The sequence below is a fragment of the Mustela lutreola genome, chromosome 15 (genome assembly GCF_030435805.1).
Source record: "Mustela lutreola isolate mMusLut2 chromosome 15, mMusLut2.pri, whole genome shotgun sequence".
Taxonomy (NCBI): domain Eukaryota; kingdom Metazoa; phylum Chordata; class Mammalia; order Carnivora; family Mustelidae; genus Mustela; species Mustela lutreola.
In genome coordinates, this window is record NC_081304.1 from 37,543,269 (window position 1) to 37,569,240 (window position 25,972).

The 25,972-nt window shown below is 38.3% G+C and overlaps 1 protein-coding gene across 3 annotated transcripts in view; it reads right to left on the minus strand.

Annotated features, from left to right (window-relative positions):
* AP2B1 (adaptor related protein complex 2 subunit beta 1) overlaps window positions 1-25,972 on the minus strand; it is a 126,279-nt gene that overhangs the window by 65,790 nt on the left and 34,517 nt on the right. For all 3 annotated transcript variants that reach the window (XM_059147282.1, XM_059147280.1, XM_059147281.1), the window contains exons 6-12: window positions 20,483-20,673; window positions 18,081-18,302; window positions 17,453-17,573; window positions 17,228-17,323; window positions 10,935-11,050; window positions 8,771-8,936; window positions 7,161-7,259 (exon numbers count right to left, since the gene is read on the minus strand). In XM_059147282.1, coding sequence (XP_059003265.1) covers window positions 7,161-7,259; window positions 8,771-8,936; window positions 10,935-11,050; window positions 17,228-17,323; window positions 17,453-17,573; window positions 18,081-18,302; window positions 20,483-20,673 — 1,011 coding nt within the window. The remainder of the gene's footprint in view (window positions 1-7,160; window positions 7,260-8,770; window positions 8,937-10,934; window positions 11,051-17,227; window positions 17,324-17,452; window positions 17,574-18,080; window positions 18,303-20,482; window positions 20,674-25,972) is intronic.

Sequence of the window (25,972 nt, forward strand, 5' to 3'; positions counted from 1 at the left end):
CTTTCCTCATTCAAGGATTTACTAAGTATCTCCTGTGGTTGAGACACTAGGCTCTGGAAGTAAAGGATGACAACACACAGTGCCTGACTTTGACATGCTCTGAGTACTAATTATTACCATACAGAATGGGAAGTACTATTTTTTAAACCAATAAAAAATTTTCAAAGACAGCATGAAACTGAGTGCTTCCCAAAGGAGTGACATTTTGTGGGGGGGGGGGGGGGACAGAAGGAGGAGAATTTTTTTTTTTTTAAGATTTTATTATTCAAGAGAGAACACAAGCAAGAGGAGGGGTAACGGGGGAAGAACAAGCAGACTTCATGCTGAGTGAGAAGCCGGACATGGGGATCAATCCCAGAACCCTGAGATCATGACCCCATCGAAGTCAGACACTTAACCGACCAAGCCACCCAGGCACCTCCACAAAGGGGTGACATCTTAATTTTTTTTTTTTCTGTAGTAGTTTTAAAATAATTTTATACATACTCACTGCTAAGAAAAAAAAATTATCAATGCCACATCACAATTAGAAATTTGTAATATAAAAATAAGTCTCTGATGCTCCTCGCTGGCTCAGTTGGTAGAGTTAACAACTTTTATTCTGGGGTCATGAGTTCAAGCCCTATGCTGGGTGTAGAGATTACTTAAACACAAAATCTTTAGGGGCACCTGGGTGGCTCAGTAGGTTAAGCCTCTGCTTTCGGCTTATGTCATGATCCAGGGTCCTGGGATCGAGCCCCACATCAGGATCTGCTCAGCAGGGAGCCTGCTTCACCCCCCCTCTCTGCCTACCTCTCGGCCTACTTGTGATCTCTCTCTGTCAAATTAAAAAATAAAATCTTTAAAAAAAATTTTAAAAACTTTAACAAACAGGGGCATCTGGGTGGCTCAGTTGTTTAAGCGTCTGCCTTCAGCTCTGGTCATGATCCCAGAGTCTTGGGATTGAACCCCACACTGGGCTCTCTGCTCAGTGGGGAAGACTGCTTTTTCCTTTCCCTCTGCCCCTCTCCCTGGCTCAAGCTCTCCCACTCTCTATCCTACTCTGTCAAATAAACAAATAAAATATTTTTAAAAATAAATAATTAAAATAAATAAAAATTTTAAGTCTTCCCAAACATCCAACCCTTCCCCACTTTAACCCTCCAGTGTGATATGTATCCTTCCAGAAAGCTCCTCAGCGTACATGTATTCATTTTATACAAAACTAGTTTCACATTATTTACTGCGCTGCAAGGTACTTTCCACATTAGCACATACACCTGCAATTTTCCCTATATATACAGCACCGCATTATCACTAAGGCCTTTTAATGGACATTTAGATTCCTGCCTCTTTCTCCCTCCCTCCTGCCATTCATTCATTCACTCATTCATTCATGTGATCATTAGGGAGTGGAAATAAATATCCTGGTATCTACCTCTTAGAGTATGTGTATACGGTGGCATGTATGACCATGCTGTTCCACTGCCACAACAGTAAGTCCCTGTTGCAGTTATCTGTATTTAAAATACTACAAAAATATTTTCTTCAAAATTGGGCCAATCTGAGTGCTTCCATGTGAGCTGCTAAGTAAGCAGATGAACTGGTTTATGATTTAGCCACGTAAGGCACTTAGCATTCATCTTTTTTTTTTTTTTAAGATTTTATTTATTTATTTGACAGAGAGAGATCACAAGTAGGCAGAGACACAGGCAGAGAGAGAGAAGGAGGAAGCAGGCTCCCTGCTGAGCAGAGAGCCCAATGTGTGGGGCTCGATCCCAGGACCCTGGGATTATGACCCGAGCTGAAGGCAGAGGCTTTAACCCACTGAGCCACCCAGGCGCCCCAGCATTCATCTTAATACGAGCAGTGAACCCAATGGTTTTGACTACATGGTTTTATATGGTTTTTCTTCAGTTATATATTATTTAATTTGCATCCACAGTGGATTACTGGTTTAAAAAAAAAAAGCATAAAGAATACCAAGATACGGCAAGTTAGTTAATAGAGTATCAAAACTGTAAACATAACTTAAGATAATCTTTATCACATACACAGGGAGCATCACCAGAAGTACATATATATATATATCATACATACACACCATATCAAAATGTTTGTAGTATTTGAAATGCCAGAGTTAAAAAAAGGAAACAGTGATAGTACCCAATTTAAATGATTTTGTTTTGTTTTTGAGGAGTCAGGTAATTCATTTATAAATAGCAGCCTGAAACCTCCTCAGATTTTCATTTGGAAACAAACTTTGAAGATTATAAAATATAAATAAACTGGGGCGCCTGGGTGGCTCATCGGGTTAAAGCCTCTGCCTTTGGCTCAGGTCATGAGCCCAGGGTCCTAGGATCGAGCCCCACATCGGGCTCTCTGCTCGGCTGGGAGCCTGCTTCCTCCTCTCTCTCTGCCTGTCTCTCTGCCTACTTGTGATCTCTGTCTGTCAAATAAATAAATAAAATCTTTAAAAATATATACATATATATATAAATAAACTGATTTTTTAATAGCGTAGAATATGAGTTTCTCAAAATAACAGGTCAGGAAAGCAATCCTACCCCAGCTTTTGTTGATACATAAATTAAAAGTTAAATCTTTTTTTTTTTTTTTTTTTTAGATTTTATTTATTTATTTGACAGACAGAGATCACAAGCAGGCAGAGAGAGAGGAGGAAGCAGGCTCCCTGCTGAGCAGAGAGCCCGATGTGGGGCTCGATCCCAGAACCCTGAGATCATGACCTGAGCCAAAGGCAGAGGCTTTAACCCACTGAGCCACCCAGGCACCCTAAATGTTAAATCTTAATTTATATACTCAATCTCCAAAGCATACCATTTGAAATTCGTAGACTAATTATGCTTTTTATTATATAATTAAAATGAATAATGCACCTCATTGACTGGGAAATTCAGTCTTCTGTCTTTACAAATTAGTAATACTGATGAGGTATTAAACTTTAAAATACAATTTAATAATATATTGATTAAAATACTTTTTTACTTCAAATTATTTATTTCCTCCATTGAACACATACTTAACCAAATGGCAAAAAGAAAAAATTCCTGTGGGTATTTACAAAATTATGTACATCTATAAAAAAAGGTTTGAGGACTTCTCCTCCCCTAACAAATTCAAAACACTGCAATAGGGCAAAATGCTGCATACAGAATCAATGGATTAAAGGGTAAACAGACAGGGGGTGCCTAGATGGCTCAGTTACGTCTCTTTTTTATTTTTATTTTTTAAAGACTTTACTTATTTATTTGAGAGAGAGAGAGCAAGAACGAGCTGGGGGTGAGGGGAAAGGCAGAGTAAGAAGCAGACACTCCACTGGGCAGGAAGCCTGATAAAGGGCTGGATCCCAGGACCCTGAGATCACAACCTGAACTGAAGGCAGACGCTTAACAGACTGAGCCACCCAGGCATCCCCAGTTCAATCTGACTCTTGATTTTGGTTTAGGTCTACAGCATCATGAGATTGAGTCTCATGTTGGGCTCTGTGCTGGGCATGGAGCCTGCTTGAGATTCTCTTTCTCCCTTTCCCTCTGGCCCCCTACCACATGCTCTCTCTCAAAAAAAAAAAAAAAAGAAAAGAAAGAAAGAAAGGATATACACACTGTAAATCTTAATAGACACAGACTTTAAAAATCAGACCCAGTTAAGGACTTGGGACATGAAAATACAAACTTTTTATGATTTTAGGGGCCATAATGTGTTTGGTGGCTCAGAAAATTTGGTTTTAGATCTGTTTTTCTGCTAGCCCCAGAGTTCCTTGACAGGATCGGGGCGGGGGTGGGGGGGGGCGGAGTCCATTTCTAAAAATCTGAGAGCTTCCAAAATAATTCTTCTCAGGCAAGCTCTAAAAGAACAATTCTTACACTGGACTGTGAGCATTAGCATACACCAGGAAAGGCCACTCAGCAGCAGATTCTAGGGCCACAGAGTTTCATTCATTATGTCAGGAGCAGGCCCAGGAACTGACACTTGCAACAAGCAACACAGGTGATTTTGATGATGGTGGTTTCTAGTTCACAGATAGAGAAGTCTTCATCTTAATTTTTCTTTCATACACTATACAGGGTAATTTTTAAAGTCTGGACACTTCTGTGTATATTCTTAACTAACTCCTCTCTAACTACCAAAGCAAAGAAGACAAATCTTTAAAATGAAGTTTTGGATTCAAGGGTTCATTTTCTTTCCCCTAATAATATTTCTAATTATACCACCACTTTATTTAAAATTAGAAGCATAAATATTTCACATATACTTTACTGAATTCTCAGCACAGGTAAAAAATAGTATTAACTCTACTGTAGAGATGGGAGAAGAGCTATATTAGAAAGAAATGTGCTCAGTCACGTCCTGAACCAGAGATGTGGCAGAAACAGAATCCCATCACCCAATTCCAATTAATACAACTTAGCAGATCACACTGCCCTCAATTTAAATTGGTACCAACCAAAAGTACTAGGTTCAGTGGCTCTTCCTGCCCATGGGTCTTGTCCCTGTGCTTTAGTAAAACCACCCTTTTGCACCAGGGTGTATGTGTGTGTGTGTGTGTATTAGGTTATTATTCCACAAACTTGAGGGGGGGGGGGAAAGGAGACAAAACTTCCAGTAGAAATTATATATATGCACAATAATAATAATAATTACATATATATGCATAATATATAAACATGCTTGTTATTTGCTAACTCTTCAGATCTCATTAACTGGACAGAAAAGGCAGGGCTAGGGAAACTGCTTAGTAATTATTTATAACCAAGTATGAAATAATCATTCACAATGATCTTAAAACTACTAAGTTCACTTATATGTATGGGTAATGCACAAGAGTGCTTCAAGCAGGGAAAAAAAGGGAATGCGTAGTCTCAAAGTCATCCCTGACCTTCAGACTGGAGAAGCAGCACAGCACAGTAGAGAAGGGCAAAGATGCTGAAGCCAGGCTTCCAGGGTTTGAGTCCTAACTCTGCACCATACTAACAGGGCCATGTCCTAGTTTATTCATGTATAAAATAGGAATAATACCAGGGCGCCTGGGTTAAGGTTCTGCCTCCAGCTCAGGTTGTGATCCCAGGCTCCTACGACCAGAGCCCCATGTTGGGCTCCCTGCTGGGCGGGGAATCTGCTTTTCCCTCTCCCTCTGCCCCTCCCCCTGCTCACGGTCTCTCTATCGGTCTGTCGCAAATGAATAAATAAAATTAAAAAAAAAAAAGAAAAAGGAATACAACAGTAGCAACCCTTACTGAGATTAAGTTAATATGTAAAGTACTTACTAGAATGCCTGGCACATAGTAAGCACAACACAAATGGTTATTATTAAAGATTCTACACTAGTCCTTGTACAAAAAGTCTATAATCAGGAATGTCTGATGGTTTACTTATATCTGCCCTGTCCTAGGAAAGGACTTAGCAAAGCTTACAAAAATGCATCTAAGGCTAGAGAGCCTAAGTCAAACTAAAAAGAGAAAAATGCATTCCACAATAACCTATACATTTTCTACAGGAGATACCTAAATTTGATTCTAAGGTTTACAGCTGATACAAACAAGAAACCTAGTCAGGTAAGCTATTCAGATGGGTGGTTAACTACATACCAATGCGGAGGAGAATCCAAAAGTGGTTAGGACTTTGATGGGACCTCACAGAGAAAAAAACATATACATGGAGTAACAAATAATTTTGACAACAGATCCAAAGAGGACAGTTTTTCATGATAACCCCTACTACAAGGTGACAGGATCCATACAGTTTAATAAATGAAATTCTATTAGGGGCAGGGTAAAATGCAGTCTAGCTAGCCAGCCCTCTAATAATTTGGCTTGATTCAGTGGTGAATTTCGACTATCAGTAAGAATAGAGTCCTTATATCCTTTAAGCAATGCTCCCCAAACACTTTATCTCAGGCAAGTTTTGACAAATACTAGGGGATGACAAGACTGAGGTTTGAACTCTTGAAAAGAATCCAAAATACAGCTCTCTGATGATGCCTTTTAAATACAGACCCATAAGACTTAAATAGGAGATGGAGGTAGGGCTGAAAACTTGTGAATTACAAGGGGAACCTATCAAGGACAGTTGCTTGATTATAGGACTATCCTTACCTGCAGATGAGCAGAGAGAAAGGCCCAGATTCTCTTTAGAAACTTGTTTTAAATTCATCCTAACACAGATCCAAATGAATGATCAAGGGTCTAAGACTAGGAAGTCTAGAATGCTCCCTTCAACACAGGTAATATTAAATAACCACTGCCTTGATGGTTATAGAAACTGCTTTGCTTCAGGCAAAAAGGAAGATACTTAAAAGGGAAGTTCAAAAAAAAAAAACACCACTTCAAAGAACTCTAACAAATACATTTTAAAAGATGTAAAATTAGTAACAGGAAAGACGACAAGTTAGAACTAGGCAAAGTATTGTGAAAGGATTTTAAATTCTGATAAAATACCACTATAAAGAGATGAATAAGAAAAATGATAAACTGAGTATCTGACTCAGATCTATATAGACACACACCTAAACTTCTGACAGCCTGCTACACTCAGCCTGTTCATAAATTCAATTAAGAACATAACTAAATTATGAATTGATGATTACTATTCTAGTTACACTAGGTAAAATAAATTATTTTGATCTCAGTGGATCTAAAACAATGACCTGATCTCTATGGCCGGCTGCCACATTCCTGAAATCAGAACTCATCCTAGGGAGGACCAAAAATATCCAATAATTAAGGAGGCAGCATAAGTACTTTAAAATTCTTTAAAGAGACAGGCAATCAACTCTAGAAGGTAGAACAATACCTGAGACCTTTGTCAAGGCATTTACCAGCATGGTACTTTGATATGAATCTAAAACTAAGTCCTCCAAAAGGAAAGAGATGCAAGTGAATCACCCAGTATCACTGAGACTCAATGTCATTTTCATATGGTAGGTCCTTCATTGACAGTAAAAAAATCTAAGTTCAATTTTCATGAACTATGATAAAAACTGGTAAAGCCAAAGAACTAGCTATAATTCAGTGGTATAAGAGACACTGTTTTTATATTTTAACAGGTTCTAAAGACTTCACCCTTTTCAATTAAAATCTCTCCAAATGGGTCTTCTTAGAGTTTCCTAATTTCCAAAACATAACACCAGACAACCAAACCCACGCTTTTTCTAGATTTCATACCTGTGTTGCCAAACTCAAGACTTGCTGTACCAGCTCCTGTGTTTCTGATGGTTTCTTGAGAAACAGCTTCACGATGGCAGTAAGCAGAGTGAGCTGCACCTAAGAGCGTGACATAATTTAACAGATAAAGTGAAAGGCATCTGCATTATTCCCTACCATCATTTCCAAAGTAGTGCTTACCACCTATGAATTACTATGGGGGCTTCTGACAAAGCTAGAACTCAGCCATTATCAAAAACAGCAGGTCTTGGGGCGCCTGGGTGGCTCAGTGGGTTAAGCCGCTGCCTTCGGCTCAGGTCATGATCTCAGGGTCCTGGGATCGAGTCCCGCATCGGGCTCTCTGCTCAGCAGGGAGCCTGCTTCCCCCTCTCTCTCTGCCTGCCTCTCCATCTACTTGTGATTTCTCTCTGTCAAATAAATAAAATCTTTAAAAAAAAAAAACAACAGCAGGTCAAAGGTATTCATCAATTAAGAACTTGGTAGCCTCTTATCCCCAAACTGCATTTTTGGCATCAAAAATTGCTTGATTATTTATAAAATCCTTTATTATACACTTCTGCCAAAAGATACAACTTAGGGAGAATTAAGGAATTATCTGTCATATTAGAACAAGAGCCAAAAAACAGTAAAATCATACCAGATTATGGCTAATTAAGAGTGGGTTGCTGAACCATACACAAAGCCACAGGCTTATATGCATTCCTCATAAAGCCCATTCAAATTACTAAGGCAAGGGGCGCCTTGGTGGCTCAGTGGGTTAAAGCCTCTGGCTTTGGCTCAGGTCATGATCCCAGGGTCCTGGGATCGAGTCCCACATCAGGCTCTCTGCTCAGCAGGGAGCCTGCTTCCCTTCCTCTCTCTGCCTGCCTCTCTGCCTGCTTGAGATCTCTGTCTAATAAATAAATAAAATCTTTTAAAAAAAATTACTAAGGCGAATTATATACATGACCTTCAAAGTGCAGTGTGAGTGCAAATGCCAGGGGAAAAGGGTTTTATAATTTATCTGCTTGTCCAGGCCTGTGGCTCTGAGGTCACCTCTTCATTTTGGTAGAGGACAGATAGAAGATGGGGGGGGAGTCTTAACCACCCACAGAGAATCTTTCCAAACTGCACATGCTAGTCCTTACCCCAGCCCTAGGTGAGAGCACCTGCTAACCATTAGGAACAGGAATAGGTCATCATTTACTGGTAAGAGAAAATTAAAGAGTGGGAACTACTGCTCTCAGCCAGTAGTTATTAGAGCATGGTTTTGGACCACTGGCAGCAGCAGCCCCTGAATCCAGTAAGAAATGAAAATGCTTAAGCCCATTTCAGACCCAATGAGTCAGAAACACTAAGGAGGGGGCTCAGAAACCCGTGTTTTAACAAACTCTCTAGGTTCATTCAAGTTTGAGAACCACTGGTCTAAGGCAGATTTGTCCCACCAGAAATTAGCACAAATGAAAAGATCCCTTTGGGGAGAAAATGTACATTCTATATATACATAAATTCTCTCTCTCTCTCTCTCTCTCACACACACACACACACACACACAGAGTAAAGTGCATAACCTTTACTTTCCCTGAAATCTTCCCCAAAAGATCACACACAGAACACAGATGAGAACTTACCTGGGTGCTCTCGTCATGAAAACCCTCCAGGAAGCTCTCTAGTAACTCATCTGCATTGTCAATTCTCTCAGCATATTCTCCCACAATCCAAATCATAGCTGCTCGGGCGTCTGGTTCATCCAGCGAGTCTAAATTCTCACACAGAGTGGCAATGATACTTTCATACCTGGTTTAACAAAACGAACTAGCATTACACTGAGCACAACGGAGAACTGTATTTAACAATGAAAGCTAAAAACAAAACCACCAACAACGTACCGTAAACCAAACCACCAAACTATAAAAATTTTTGTCAAGAGAATGCACAGGCTTTAAGCCAGAAGATTGTCTTAAGTTTCCCTTCAATTACATTTTCATAAACTGACCATAAACTCATCAGATACTCTTTTCACAAGGAAAAATTAACCTGTGGTATAATATAATACCACTAATTACAATTTCTAACAATCTTTCTTATTACCTAGATCAGAGAATTTTCCTATGTATTATCCCACTTTGCCTTCACGGTAAAGGAACAGAAATTCTGCTATACTTTTAGGAAAGAGTTAGACAACAGCAGCATCCAGACTACAAACAGTAATTTCATCTACTAATCTACTAACTCTGCTTTTTATGGAGATTTTAAGTTCCTTCCTCCCAACGCACCCATACTAAGGACTCGTTCCTCCAAAGAAACAAATAATTCAAGTATTTATTTTTATTTGCACCGGTCTATAGTGCTATCATTTGCCACATTGAATCCATCTCCTTGGCTAAGGTCATTTTAAACATAAAAATGACAATGTGGGCATGCCTGGGTGGTGCGGTTGGTTGAACGCCTGACTCCTGGTTTCAGCTCAGATCATGATCTTGGGGTCTTAGGATCAAACCCCACATCGGGCTCTGTGCTAAGAGTTTTCTCCCCCTGCCTTCCCCCCCGACTTGCTTGCTCTCTCAAAAATAAATAAATCTTTAAAAAACTGACAATAAGTAATAAATGGGATGTAGACCACTGAATAGTACATTTAATTGTTTGCCCTACTTCCACTAATTAAACCACATTCTTGATTGATAGCACTTTCTTAAACTGTCATAACCCCTTATTAATAGAAACCAGAAATGGACACATTTCTCCACTAACCACAATGAAATATACATCTCCACCCTTAATCTTTCTAAACTTAGAAATCCAACTCTCCTCTTTCCTAGGAGAGTGGTAATACCTTTTTCCCAAAAATACCACTTCTAAAATTTTAAAAAATGTATAAGTAATGCTAAATAAACCACTACTTTGCTAAATAAAGTATCTCTTCTAATTCTGAGTCCACCAACGAAGTTAACTTATTGCAAGCTGCTTCATTTAACACTATCTTTAAAGACTAATCAGAATCTTCAGCAAAATACCTCTATGATTATATGGTAAAATGAGATATAGGATGCTTACAAGACCTGCTCTTATTTCGCCCTTTCAGGTCCTTTAATCACTTGCCTTCAAAATCAAACCTAATTAAGTGTTTTTGCTTCATCGGCTAAGAGGGCTCAATGTGAAATATTTATGGAGTGCAACTGTAGATTTTGCACACCTTTATGGGAATAGCTATAATACTGCAGAAAAAGAGACTCTGATAATTCGTAACATGTTCTAGAACTTTCTACAAAGTAGTAGGTAACATGTAAAGTAAACAGTGCAACTGTCACCCTCCTGGCTTTTACAACTATGTAGCTATTTATCATTCAAACTGAAACATTTATTTCTGAGAGTGAAAAGAAGCACAAATGCCCTGTAATAGGCATAAACTGAAATATGCCTGGAAAGTCTGTAATACATGGGCTTTCTATTTAATAGTAACGTCACCAAAAAAGAATCTAGTCATCTTCAGTATATGCCAGCTAACGGTCATTCAGCTTCGAATCCTCTCAAAGTAATAAAACAGGATGAAAAACCAGGTTTTTATCCCTGTGGTAACCACCTGATATATATATTTTAACATTAAAAAAAACTTTAGTGTTTTTAATTGTTTAATTTAAAAAGTATTTTTCATAATAAAGTATCCTATCTTAATAAAGTATCCTATTATGACCAGTTATTTTACAAAGAATAATTCTTACCTACCCAATTTCAAAGTGCCTTACTTAAACATTTCCTAAATGATCTGAGGAAGAAGGTAGAAGTATTTGGACATACTTGTTGGGGTATTTGCGAAAGATGTCCCTGATGACGACAATTGCCTCTTGGACCACATAATTTACTTTGGTCTGGATGAGATCAAGCAATGTGCTCACACAACGCTCTGCAGATTGCTACAAAAATGAACATAATAAATGACAAGTCAGATGGTCTCCCAATAATGCAACTTCAACATAAAAATAACTTTGAAATGGTCTGGATGAGATCAAGCAATGTGCTCATACAACGCTCTGCAGATTAAATAAGTCAGATGGTCTCTTCAATAACGAAACTTCAACATAAAAATATATGTTTATAAAAAAATAAAAAATTATATTAAAAAATAACTTTGAAACATACAAGTGCACCAACTAAACTAAACTAAAAGATCAGGCACTTAATTTGACCAAGCTATACTAGAGGCTAGGCTATTTGATGGAGATACCCAGAAGTTCCAGATATAGCCCAAATTTTATTCATTGCAACACATACTGACAAATAAGTTGAGTCAAAATAATCATCTTGGATAGCCACAGAGAACAGAAATGAGAAGAAAGAATGAGTCAAGGTAGGAGGAAAGAAGAATGAAAGAATAAGCCAAAGTAGATCTTTTTCTGGAGTTCATGGGTAAGTGGAGACAGCAGACAGCATCTTTAAATGTCTTAAAGTGAAACTGCCAAATTGCACATGTGCATACAAGTATATTCTCCAGGGAAAATATATTCCATAGCTTTCATTATATTTTCAAAGTTATCTGTGACTCAAAAAACTAAGGAAAATTTGCCATCTTCTGAACTATAAAACTGAAAGTCTACAGCCTTAAACTGCAATTTTCCCCAGCCTATACTTTATAAAATTTAATCTCATCTTTTATTAATGAAGGGACTTGGGAGAATACAAGTGATAAAGCTAACATACTGAAACTGTAAGTCACAGCTTTTAAAAGGCTAAGGATTTCAGTCAAGAGATCCTAAAAATCAAGGACTGATTTATCATATATCACAATGTACTATGATAGGTCACTCTATTACCTCCCTCCTGATAAGATTCAACAGAAAGTACACAGCATCGCCTAAGACTGAAGATGAACATTACCAAATCTCTAGATTTAATTATCTACAGGGGATGGCAGAATGAGAAAAAAACAGTATCACTAAAATACAACCAGCCAAATCCAGACCCCAGAAAACTGTACAAGCCTAATGACCTAGTCCCTTTAATAAATGGCACCAAAAGTAAGTAAGTTATGACTTACGAGACATTAACTAAATGCAATGTGCGGATCTTCTTTAGATTTTTATTTGAACAAACCAACTATAAAAAGACACTGAAGGAGCGCCTGGGTGGCTCAGTGGGTTAAAGCCTCTGCCTTTGGCCCATGTCATCATCCCGGGGTCCTCGGATCAAGCCCCGCATCGGGCTCTCTGCTCAGCAGGGAGCCTGCTTCCTCCTCTCTCTGCCTGCCTCTCTGCCTACTTGTGATCTCTGTCTGTCAAATAAATAAATAAAATCTTAAAAAAAAAAAAAGACACTGAAACACAACTAAGGAAAATTGAACATGGGCAGGGTCTCCAATGAGATTAAGAACTATTGTTAGTTATTGGGTACAGTAATGGTATTGTGACGATATATTTTTTTAGGGACCCTCCTATTAGATACACACACTGGACTACTCTAGTAAGATCCTATCTGGGATCTGCATTAAAATTCAATAGCACTCCACTCCCTGAAGGAGAGAGTGAAGATAAAAGCAGCAACATGTTGATATTTGTTCAAAATGGATGAGGTATACACGAGAGCTCATTATCAATTCTTCTTTAGTGGAAACTCTACGTTAGCCTGAAAACTACGATAATAAAATCTTTTAAAGGTACTAAGTTAAATCACTCCAAGCAATTAAATGAAAACAAAATTGCATCTTGAGGTTATTCATATGATGACTCTGTTGCACCATGAAATGATTTTGCCATCTTTATGTATTTTTTCCACTTTTGGATTCTATTTTATTAATTTTTAGTTAGTTTTTCCTGTGCAGTTACTGTAATAGCAAAATAACTGGAAAAATTTAAACATATAAATTGTGATCAATTATAAAGTAAATAGGATAAGGTCTTTAAGATTTAAATTATCATAAATTAAATAATATAGATATAGTGGCTAACACAGGGCTTGATATAAAGCTCACATTTAGTGAGCCCTTCCTATCATTATTATAATAAAGACAAAAGGCCATTTCCTATGATGCATCAATATTTGGAAAGCATTTAAGTCTGGGACAGTAATTTTCAAGGAAATTGTCATCTCAACCATACTGCTTTTGGGTTAAAGAAAAAAAAAAAGCCTACCATTTATTACAGCAGTATGGCAGAGGGGCAAGGGTAAACATTCAATCACTATTCAGACAAAAAAGTCTGGAAACAGAGAAAGGCATATGCACTTATAAAACTTAGTATGAGACAACAACAGTGAGGAAAGGATGATTTGTTCGGATGTTTGATCCTCACCCTCATATTTTTCACCAAAACTCTTTCTAATTGTTTTAATTACTAAAAATATCTTTAAGTGTAAAAAACCATTTTTATTTGCCATAAAAATAGACAATACTGGTTGAGTCTTAGTTGGAGGTGAAGCACAATCTTCTAGGTGTGCCACTAAAGAACTACTGAGAAAACAACTCACCACATAAGCAAATGTAAACTTCTGTTCATCAAGACATCAAATGAAATCAAAAGGAAAACAAATTGGGAAAATAACTGCTAACAAAATGAGGGATTAATATCTTTAATTATAAAAGATTAAAAAAAAAATCAATGTGGAAAAGCCCACTGGAAAACGGTGCACAGGACTATGAACAAGCAATTCCAAAAGGTTAACAAATGAAAAAATGTTTGCTTTCACTAGAGATCCAAGACTTAGCTACAAAGTCTTCTTTATACCATTATTTGGAAAAAGAGCACGAACTTTAAGGTCCAACAATAAGAGGAAGGTTAAGCAAATTATGAAGCCACCAAATATTATGCCTATAAATCCACTAAAAATGATGTCAAATGTTAACAGTTACATGGGAAAATGTCCATGTATAATTTAACGAAAAAGGCAGAAGACAAAAAGAAATAGCATTTTTAGGATGATCTCACTTCTGTAAGAAGTACACCTGTGTGTGAATGACTACACAGATGAAGACTGAAAATCACATTCACATCGTCTCTGGGAAAGTGAAATAGGTAGGAGGAAAGAGGGTTTCATTTTTGTTCAACATGTCTTATTTTATAGTTTTATTTAGGAAACACATATGGCTTTCCTAACAGGAAAAATATAATCTTTGTTTTAAAATTAAGGGATGAATATGGTGGCTAACTAAACATAATACATACATACATACATACATACATATGGGGATGAGACACATATCAGTATCTTATCTTGATTTATAAAAAATAGAAATAGTAAACACCAGAGAGCAGAGGACTAGGAAGTTGAGAACTTACTGCCCAATCTCTCAAGGAAATAAAACCATTTGATTTTATTTGGAAGACTAAGACTAAGACTCCTAAGAAGGACAGGGGTTTATCGCCTCCTTAAAGAAATAGGTATACACTGTAAATATATACAATTTTGTCAATTATACCTCAATAAAGGTGGGGGTCAGGGAGTAAAATCTACTTAAAAAAAAAAAAACAGACAAAATAGAAATAGGCAAAAGTTACTGAAAAAACAATACTATGGGATTACCTTTCCAGTGCTATTTATTGGTTGAACAGCTTACTGCTTAATCTTTAACCTAGCCAACTGGCACAAAATTTTATGTATTTTTTCACCGCAGCATACTTATAGCAACACAGAAACACCTGTATTTACAGTTATGATAAAAATACAGCATAAACTCTTAAAGACATCTAAACTTTCCAAAAGGCCCTGCTCTCATAGCTAAGCATGAAACTAAAATTCATTTTTTCACATCTGTCATATCTTTGGAACTAACTACAAATTAAAAAAGGGTAAGATGCCCTGAAAGAATGCAACAGGTTGGTTTAAAGGCTACCCAGAAAGTCTACAACAATCCCTTCACTGGTTCTTCCTCCTTCCTGTGGATGCTTAGTTAGAAACAGGCAATTATCACCTCTCCTGCCACAGTGACTGTGTTTGGGCCAGGAAACTCTTTCCAACTGATAACCTTCATGACTGAAACAGGCCTAGGAAAAGTGCTCCAGCAAATGCAGGCAACCTGAGAGAGCATCAGCTAGAAGGCAGGAACCTTGAAGGCTGATCTTACTCACCTCCAGACAAAGTTCATTCTTCACATATTCTCATATTCCCACCAGTGCACCCGAGTCAAAGGAAGAAGGGAAAGCCATCAGAAGTTTAACCCTTCCCAGAGAGTATGGACTATTTTTCCATATTAGTCACAAAACACGGCATTAACAGCCTCTAGGAATCCAGATGGAGAATGCTTTCTAGTAATTCCAGGGATAGAAAATCTCTTTTAACTTCGGAATGATACAGTTTTGTATGACTCTTTGGAGCTTTGCCAAGGAAGTAAAAAAGACAATGACCGTCTGGCAATGAATAACACAAAATTAGTCTTTATGCTACTAAAATCTCTCTAAAAATTAAGTAAGTGGGTAAGAAAAGGAGTAAGAAATGAAAAAGAAAGAAGAAAAGATAAGAATGTGAAAGGGGGTGAGAAAAAGAAGATGTAATGCATCAAGACCCAATAATCAGACATCCCCATTTCTCAGTGGAGGAACAGAGTACATTGAGTCCCTGAAGCAACTAAGATATAAGAACCAGGAGCAGAAACCAGGGTGAATGAGTGTCTTGCTCCAACCACTGGACTGCTGAGTGACTTATCGACGGTAACTACGTGAAGCAGCCCCGTCTCAAATAAAAACAAGGAAGGCCGATCAGAACATGGCTTTCACAGATGCTTCTCTGACACAGCATCTGTTTCCTTCCGTTCCTAAGAAGTACTGGACAGACCATACAAATTATTTTAGTATCCTTGAGAAATCATATGGTCCAACTCTCTGACTCTAAGCAGAACTGCACACAGTCAAGTAGCAAGAAGAAATAAGGAGCTCTGACTCCACACCATCACAGCCAACAGAGGCCTTCATTAATCCCAATGCATTTCTGAATGATGAACAAATGGAGGATTGGAGACTAATGAAGCAGGGCAGTGTAAGCAGCAGCCCCTAACACCAACTGGAAGGCTACAACCAAACTAAAAATCAATCTGCCCTGGAAGATCACAGACAGGCTCTTTCAGAGGGCATGGAAGTAAAGATCGACTGCCCTAAAGCAAAACCTGTTAGTCAGCGGCCCTGCCTATGCTCACAGAAGTCCTGATTGACCTTTCTGTTCTGTCATCCTTAAATATAAATGGGTTGCAATTTATTATACGTGTGTTATGCACCTCAAAATATTACATACAGACATACAATGGTCACCATACACTACTCCAGATAATAAAATTTAAACTGCAGACACAAAACACTGTAACTCATATCCCCTAAGACTCAAGAAGTTATTGCAATCACACACAAAAGAAATGCTGCAAGAGAAGTACCAATAAGAAGAAAGAGCTACTAAGAGAAGCCCCATCCAATGAATGATGGCTGTGCTGAAGCCAAACAAGCAATACGCCAGACTGAAGCAAGTGAGAGGACAGAGGACCGGGAGACAGAAGTGTCCAGGACAAAAGAAGGTTTACAGGTTTGATACTATGCTTGAAAATCTGGAAGAAGACAGAGATGCTATGAAAACACACAATGCAAGGGGGAAAAAAGGCCATTATATAAACTCCAGAACAAAACAAAAGACTCTAAGAAAGAAAATATAATAATCTGTATTATACCAACTCTACAAATTTGGCCACAACATGCAAAGTTTGCCTAACATGCAAAGCAAAACACAGAAAGTTTTGCAAGCCTTTAGTTGACAGAACAATAAATGAAGGCATATTATCTCAATTTACAAAGATAATACAGGAACAAAAAAAAACTCATGATAGAACTATTGGAGAATAGGAGGGTTCAAGCACAAAGGTGGGATCCACGAACTGTTATTTAACTCACAGCACAAAAATCAATAGATAATATCTATTATTGATAAATCAATAAATACCATATTATTTAGAAATACGGAAGCAGCAGAGTAACTGAAACAAGGAGTTAAAAATGACTCCCTCTAGGAATTTTAACTATGTGCTTTATTATTTTAATACATTTTTAAAAATGCATTTTAAAAAAAGGATTGAGGAGAACACTCTGAATCCTGTGATGTCATCACAACAACCAACAGACACTTGCCTCCACTTTGATGGCGCACCGCCCGATGGCCCGCACAGCCTTGCGAACAAAGTCAACATCCACTTCTGTGGCATATTCCTTTAACTCTGCCAGAACCTGTTAAAAATCCAGAAAATGGACAATCACGAAGTATTCTGGAACACTGATTTCATGGCCGAGCTGCTTCTGAAGACCAGACCTTAAGATCTAAGTGATTTATAGACCTGAATCTCCTTGAAGTCTGACCTGAGCAATGTTGGCTTGGGATGCTAAACGTATCATGATGTCCAATTTCTCTAGTTTAACATAGATGGGATCGTTGTACTTCACAAAGAAGACTTTGATTTCCTGCTTCAAGATTTCAGGCCTGTGGTACACAGAAATACATTTGATAAGGAAGGTGAGACATATATTGATACATCCTCCTAAGTCTGTATGAATAGCTAATCTGTGCTCCAGCCCCTCCACCCTAACCACCAAACCTCACAAACTTCCATTATACCCCTCTAACCAGTTTCCCATTGGGCAGACCATTTTTAAGGGCTAGAGTACGTTTTGCTAAGAAGTGCTGGAAGAACAACCATCTGGCTCGAAACGATGGCCTAAGCCGTAGGAAGCAGGCACTAGCTGGTACACTCCTAGGAGGCCCGCCCAGCAGAAAACAAACCAGAACAGTAGAGCAACACCAAGTGTTTATCACAGGAACACTCCAAAAGCAACTGTTAGCCTCCTGATCGGGGCAAGCTGCTCTGCCATCCGACATTTTCATTTCCATATATTAAAAAGAACTTAACACGGGCCTCTGTAATACTGGTATTATCAAGCTTAACTCAAAATCACAAACACTTTAACCACCAATTCACTGTTTCCCAACCTTTTCTGGACAATTAGATTGATATTCCTCAGGGCGACGTACTGCACCTCTGGCTCCCCAGACAGCAAAGTGACAAGTGGAGGGGCCAACTTCTTCAGCAGCATATTGTAGTAGTCAGAGTCCTTGGGTAACAACTCTAGAAACTTCATTAGGACTTTTACCGCTGAAAGCACCACTGCTGAGTTGGCATGAGACAGCCGGGGAGTTACACGCTCACAGATGCTGAGGGCAGAAAAGAACAATTAACATCTTGAATTATGATTTCTTTGCTCAATCCAGCCCATTGTGTATTGGGTCAGAGTCCCATCGCCCAAGTATCAAGAAAGTAGAGAATCGGTTGCAAAAGTCAAAGCTCCGTGTGTAAACAAAACTGGGATCCTACACTGCGTGCAAACTGCAGACAGAGTAGGGACGTCAGAAGACTTTAGGAAACCAACCAAGGAAACTAGGCAGTACCCCAAACACTTGAGGCTCACACCATTTACCCTCCTGTTTTACAGTCTTCTCCGTTTCCCCATATCACATAAGGGTTTGCCTCACAATCCATTTCTCTTCAACCTACAGGATGCCAAGTTAAGTTTTAAGAGATACTTCATAGTGAGAGATACCAACTGGGACTAAAGGTTTCATAAGATGCTGGAGGAAGTGAGTTGAACAGGAAAAGCACACAACTCCTTGTCTTCACGATCATAAGGAAATCTCTCAATTTTTTTTTTTTTAAGATTTTATTTATTTATTTGACAGAGATCACAAGTAGGCAGAGAGGCAGGCAGAGAGAGAGGGGGAGGCTCCCTGCTGAGCAGAGAGCTCGAAGCGGCGCTCGATCCCAGGACCCTGAGATCATGACCTGAGCCAAAGGCAGAGGCTTTAACCCACTGAGCCACCCAGGTGCCCCTCTCAAAGGGTTTTTAAGTAACAGAACACCACTGCAATATTCTCCCAAGCCCCTCCCCCGTTCTCCTAACCCCTGCTATGTAAACTTAAAGGCTTCACTAAATCTTGAGTATGTAATTATCTTTTGAGGGTTCTTCAGAAATTAATCTAATTTTGATAGCTCTTGGGCAACATAAGAGGCTAGGTAATTATTCAGCTGAGGATTCAAGATAAGTAAGCAGGGTTTCTCTCCCTTCCTCCAGTATCTAATTGGCTGACTCCCTGACCTCCCTCAGGTCTTTTTCCAAATGCCACCTTCTCAGCAAGGCCTTCCCCAGCCTTTTACAAAATACAACTCTTTATCCCCAAATGTCCAGTATCGCTTAGATCTCGTCCCTACTTTATCTTCCCGTTCAGTGCTTATCATCATCTGACATGTTATACATTGTATTATATATACCTCTGCCCCATCCCTCAGGATGAGTGTTCCACGAGGGCTGCAATTCTGTCGACAGTATCCTCAGGACCTAGAACAATGCCTGGCATGCAGCACAGACTCAATAAATACTTGCTAAGTGAATGCACGAATAGTGGGAGATGTCAATGACCAAAAAAAAAAAAATTTCTATATAAAGCTCTTTCCATAAGATACTGTACTTTTTTTTAAAGATACTTGTACTTTTGATAATGGAAAGAAAGGATCAGGGTGAGCTTTACTTAGGTCCAGAGGGAACAATTTCCCAGCCAAGTGAAGAGAACTTATGTTATGGTACCTTGAGCTTCAGCCAGGCAAAGAAGGTTCTTATCTACCATAATTAAAATATGTCAACTTTAATGAAGAGCCAACATTTCTTCTGAAGCACTTTATCTACTACAGTGCCTATATACACAGAACACTCAATAAAAATTGGTGGTAAGTCTAACTCCGTAAACTGTGTTTAGGTGCATATGAAATTTAATAGTCAATTTGTGATGGTCAAAGAAAATTTATTAGGGTTGAACAGATCAACCCAGGTGCACCTTCCAAAATCTTTTTCAAATTCAGAATGACATGATTTCTGTATCTAATGAAAGACACCGTATTCTTTGCAGGCTTCAATACATCTCCACTACTGAGTTGTAGGTATAGTTCAGCTCAGTAACTAGTATCAAGCCACTTACTATGTAGCTAACAGGATGAAAGTTTGTCGCCAAGATGAGACACTCAAAAACCCTTGTGTGCCAAATGGCCAGAAACTGCTGTATTGGAGATGTGGGACCATGATGAGGGAGACTTTAGCAGAAGGTAACTGCAGTATTCAAACAAGAAATGAAAAACACACATCTTTTAGGAAGAGCTATTTTTGCATGGTTTACTCCGCCACCTAAAATGTTCCTAAATCCAGTGAGAAAATACCACAGGGATAGCAATATCTACCCCATAAGCCACTGATCTTTGCCAACATAAGACACCCTTATTCTAATACAGACAGTAGAACTTACTCAAACAGGCAAGTCTCCCAAATACTCTCGAGGAAAACAGAACTGACCTCTGAGCCTCCCGGTCATCTTTAGGGTTATAATTAGATAGGCAGTCCAAGATGAAAATCTGGCCCCATTCAGTGCATTCATTCAGGGCTGTCAGCAGCTTGTTAATGTTCTGTGGGTTCAGATCGAGTAGGTTGCTGTTTGGGTGAGATTCACTGATTTCAGATAATGCTGCTACAGCATTAGCCACCACCTGGGAAAGAAAGAGACAGATTTACCAAGAACAGCACAAATATAAACAAATACTCTATCTTCTTTGGATCACTTCATTGATCTCAACTCATAACTATTCCTGAACATTTCACCTAGTCAGCTAGAAACATAAACTGCTTTCAAAACAGGTATTAAACCACCAATGATGGCATATATAACTTCCTGGTGGTCAGGAGCCCAGAATTAAAACAATTCATTTATTTGCAGATAGTCACACATAATTTGCTATTAAGACATTAATATTTTAATAAATTAGTAATTTTAATCAATAATTTGCTTTTTCAAAGCAAAACAAATTTATTCCTATGTATTTTTTTATTTTTAAAAAGATTTTATTGGGCGCCTGGGTGGCTCAGTGGTTAAGCCGCTGCCTTCGGCTCAGGTCATGATCTCAGGGTCCTGGGATCGAGTCCCGCATCGGGCTCTCTGCTCGGCGGGGGGCCTGCTTCCTCCTCTCTCTTTCTCTGCCTGCCTCTCTACCTACTTGTGATTTCTCTCTGTCAAATAAATAAATAAAGTCTTTAAAAAAAAAAAAAAAAAAAAAAAAGATTTTATTTATTAATTTGACAGAGATCACAGTAGGTAGAGCAACAGGCAGAGAAAGAGAGGAAGGGAAACAGGTTCCCCACTGAGCAGAGAGCCCGATGTGGGGCTTGATCCCAGGACCCTCAGACCATGACCTGAGCTGAAGGCAGAGGCTTAACCCACTGAGCCACCCAGACATCCCTATTCCTATGTATTTTTAAATACCCAAACAATAATATCTACTTCATTCACATATACATGCATTTGTAAACAGCAGAAAACATGCATGGGAATGATATACATCAACTTCACAAATGTCGTGACCCCTACAGAAAAAGGAATGAGCAAGAGAGCATGTATGAAGCTTTAGCTATGGTTGCAGTGTTTTGTTTCTCATAAGAGGAAAAAATTTATTTTGGAGATATATACACTTCTATATGGTTCCATAAAGTCATCCCACAAACTGGCTAATCCCTGTCCAGATTAGATTAGGGATTTTTAATTAATTTATTTATTTATATTTTTTAAAATTTTATTTTTTCAGTGTTCCAAGATTCATTTTTTATGCACCACACCCAGTAGTCCTTGCAATACATGGCCTCTATAATACCCACCACTAGGCCTTCCCACCCCCCATAACCCCCTCCTCTCCCAAACCCTCAGTTTGTTTCTCAGGGTCCAGAGTCTCTCATGGTTCATCTCCCCCTCCAATTTTGCCCAACTCCTTTCTCCACTCCTTCAGCCAATGTCTTCTAAAATTATTAAAATTTAATCATTTGAAATTAATAAATAATTTTATAGTTTTTATCTTTAGAATCAAGACATATGAACAGTTTTAAGATAAATGAAGTTTAAACATGTACATCAGGCAGGGAAAGGACTGCAAATTTTAGGACTAAATGGGTATGCTTCTTTTGAGGGGGGTGATACTGTCAATCATGTCATGAGTCTCACAGTAAGAAAATCTGAGCTTTGAAATCTTGACATCCTGGGAGATGTTCCTCATCTGAAACCTGGAGATAATTTAATCCACCTCACAGATTAGTTGTAGTTTAAGGATCAAATCAGATGACACATGTATAAGTGCTTTCTATAAAGCCTTAGGCAAATTTTAGGTGGTACTATTACCTAACTCATCAAGACTAAGTTGCACAGTTTTTCACATTAACATCTCTGAAACTGAGATGCATCTTATAATCAAAGGCATTGTCAGTTGGGGGTGCCTGGATGGTTCAGCCAGTTAAGCACCCAACTCTTAGTTTTTGTCTCAGGTGGTGATCTCAGGGTCATGAGACTGAGTCCATGTGGGACTCCACACTCAGAGCAGAGTCTGCTTAAGACTCTTTTTCCCTCTCCCTCAGCCCCTCCCCCACCTCATGCTCACATGTACACTCTCTCAAATAAATAAATCTTAAAGAAAAAAAGTATGTCAGTTTAATAAGAAGCACATTTCTTTCCAAGTAATACAGAAAATAATAAGGCATCTTATAACCAATTCCATCTCAGAATCAATGAAATACCGCAAATATAACCTTTCAGGCAGTATAATATATGAAAAACTGCTACCAACTATAAGAAAGTAAACTTGTGGGGCACCTGGGTGGCTCAGTCAGTTAAGCAACTGATTCTTGATTTCAGTTCAAGGCATGATCTCAGGGATGTGAGATCAAGCTTTGTGTAGCACACCACACGGAGCATGAAGCCTGCTTAAGAGTCTCTCTCCCCTCTCTCCCATCCTTAACCCTGCTCACATGTATTAGTACTCAGTCAAAAAAAAAAAAAAAAAAAGTAGTACAATTGCATCCTGACTTAAAGATCTGGCAATTGACTTTAGTTACAAGAAAAAAAGTGAACACTCTTTATGAAAATTATAGAGCATTTCTGATATAACTAATACATTTACAATCAATGATGCTTAATTTAAAAATTGCAAGAACACCCAAAACACACATACACACACACACACACACACACACACACACACACACACAAAACTATACTATGGTCTATACAATTGAATTTAAAGCCATATTTTTTAAAAGTACTCTCTATGCCCAATGTGGGGCTCGAACTCAACCCCAAGAACAAGAATCACATGCTCTACGGACTGAGCCAGTCAGGCACCCTGAACACCATATTTTGCAGTGAAGCTCCCAGATGTTACTAGAGACTAGCAAGGTAATGTTAACTATCAATGAGATGTGATAAGAGATAGAAGCTTCAGTAATTACACACATTAAAATGTTCTCAAAAACATCAACTCATTCTTGGTTTTTACTAAAGTGCCTTCCTAAAAGCTTGAGAAACTAAGAGTTGTGTAATTATCCTTTTGCCAACAAGTGAAGAAACATAACAGCCACAATTCAACTACTGATTTCAGTAGTCAGTTTATCTGAGTAGTCTGCAGTTATCCCAAAAGATAAATGTCTAGAGAATATGATTTTTTAATCATATAATGCACTTATGGCATAAAAGGTATACGTCACGGAGTGCCTGGGTAACTCAGTCAATTAAGTGACCAACTCCTGGTTTCAGCTCAGGTCATGATCTCAGGATCATGATCTCTGTTCAAGTGGGATCAAGCCCTGAGTCAGGTTCCTCCCTCCACGCAGAGTCTGGAATTCTCTCTCTCCCTCTTCCTCTGCCCCTTTCCCCACTCACATGCACATGCTCTATCTCTCTCTAATCAATTAATAAATCTTAAAAAAAAAAGTACGATGGTACAAATCGAATCATCTTCAGCTACAACTTAGTGACCATAAAATTCCAAGATGAAAAATCAAGGGCTCCTTCGTAAGTACGATTATACTATGATATGATTTTACTGTTATTAAGAAAAATCAGGAAGAGGGGTGCCTGGGTGGCTCAGTGGGTTAAGCCTCTGCCTTCTGCTCAGGTCATGGTCGCAGCATCCTGGGATCGAGCCCCACATTGGGCTCTCTGCTCAGTGGGGAGCCTGCTTCCCCCTCTCTCTCTGTCTACTTGTGATCTCTCTCTGTCAAATAAATAAATAAATAAAATCTTTAAAAAAAAAAAAAAAAGAAAGAAAAATCAGGAAGAATTATCTAGTCTACCTACCATATGGTAACACATATAAAGCTCTTTTCTGACTTCATTTTTGTTTGCTATCATCAAGCATGGGATTCAGTGACAAACAAAAGTCATAAAGAGTGAAATACTAATCCCCTCCATCATCTCAGGTGCTTTACATGCAGGGAAAAGACATTTCCCATGTACTACACACTTGATAGGCCTGATTATGGATAAAGGATCAAAATGTCATATCAGAAGACCAAATGCCTGTTTTCAACTATTACTGCCAACATATGCCCAATATTAGTTACTGGTTGTCCAAGAATAAAGTGTCCTACCACAGCTTACAATTTCTGCCAGTTAAATCATTTCGATGTTAAAAAAAGATTACATGTTAAATATAAAGTCTGTTAATAGGAAATGTAGAAAAAGAAAAGGTCAGAACTGAGGGAATTTAAAAAGGCAATGTGGAGGAAAGAGAACAGAAGGATGCTGAACAGAATGAACAATTAGAATTCCTCTGTCATTATTATAGGCAATTAGAAATTAAACCAAGTGTATAATGTGGCTAATGAAGTATATGTTCTGGTGGCAAAATAGGCAATTTCCACTCATTATCACATTAAAACAAAAAAAGAAATAGAGAAAAGTAAATCTAATTAAAAGATCCAGAGAGACCAGATTATAGGATTATGTTTAGAAAAGCCGGCACTGAGAAGAGAGATTACTGCCAAACAGTTCCTGAGCCAATGGCCAACCAGAGAAAAATGCATCCCCAATAACAAAATTCTGTTCCTCTAAAACTTCATGTTCCCTCTGTTCTACCTATCCACTTTCATCTCCTAATGCTTACCGGCTGTTATGATTTCAGAAACATATGAAGGTGAGCCTGTAGGGATTGCTTAGTGTTCTCCTGGTCTCACCCTAATGGAAACTTAAAACAAGCTAGTCACACCGAATGTAAAGTAGACAGAGAAAAAAGACACTTCAAGACAGCAACTGGGTGGTTAGGATATACAGGACAGCTCACCCGTCAACATTTATGCTCTGTTTCTTTGGAATTTTGTATTCTGTATATAGCAATACATTATCTATTTCTAAAAATAAACTTTAAAAATAATAAACTGAAACTTAAAATTTACTTCTTCTTTCCAGAAAGATTACTCCAGACAGTAATTCAACATCACAAAGGACAAATCTAACCCCTTCAGTAACTGCCTTGATATACCCGTGTACTAAAAAAGGTTGTGTTTCTTTCACTTGAACCATCACTCTGAATTTGAACAAAGACTCACATGCATAACATTTCTCCCCTAGAAAACTGGCATTTCTCTTAGGATAAAAGACTGCCAAAAAGAGAACAAGAGCCTTTTAACTATAATCTCAAAAAAACCGTACAGTTCTCAATAAAGAGAGTCTTTTTTTTCTTTACATTTTATTTTTGAGTAATCTCTACAGCCTACATGGGGCTCGGACTCACAACCCTAAGATCCAGTGTAGCATGTTACACCGACTAAGCCAGTCAGGAACCCCAGAAAGAAGTTTCTAAAGAAGTTTTACTTAAAAATGGATGAATAGGGTTTCTAAAATTAGTTTTCTTAACTAATAAATGAGTTGATGTATAAAAAGTTGGCATCTAGGTTACAAAGGAAAACATATATACCGTAAAAAAAATTTTTTTAAATTCATCTTGTCTCCCAATTATGGTGTCTCTTAGGGAG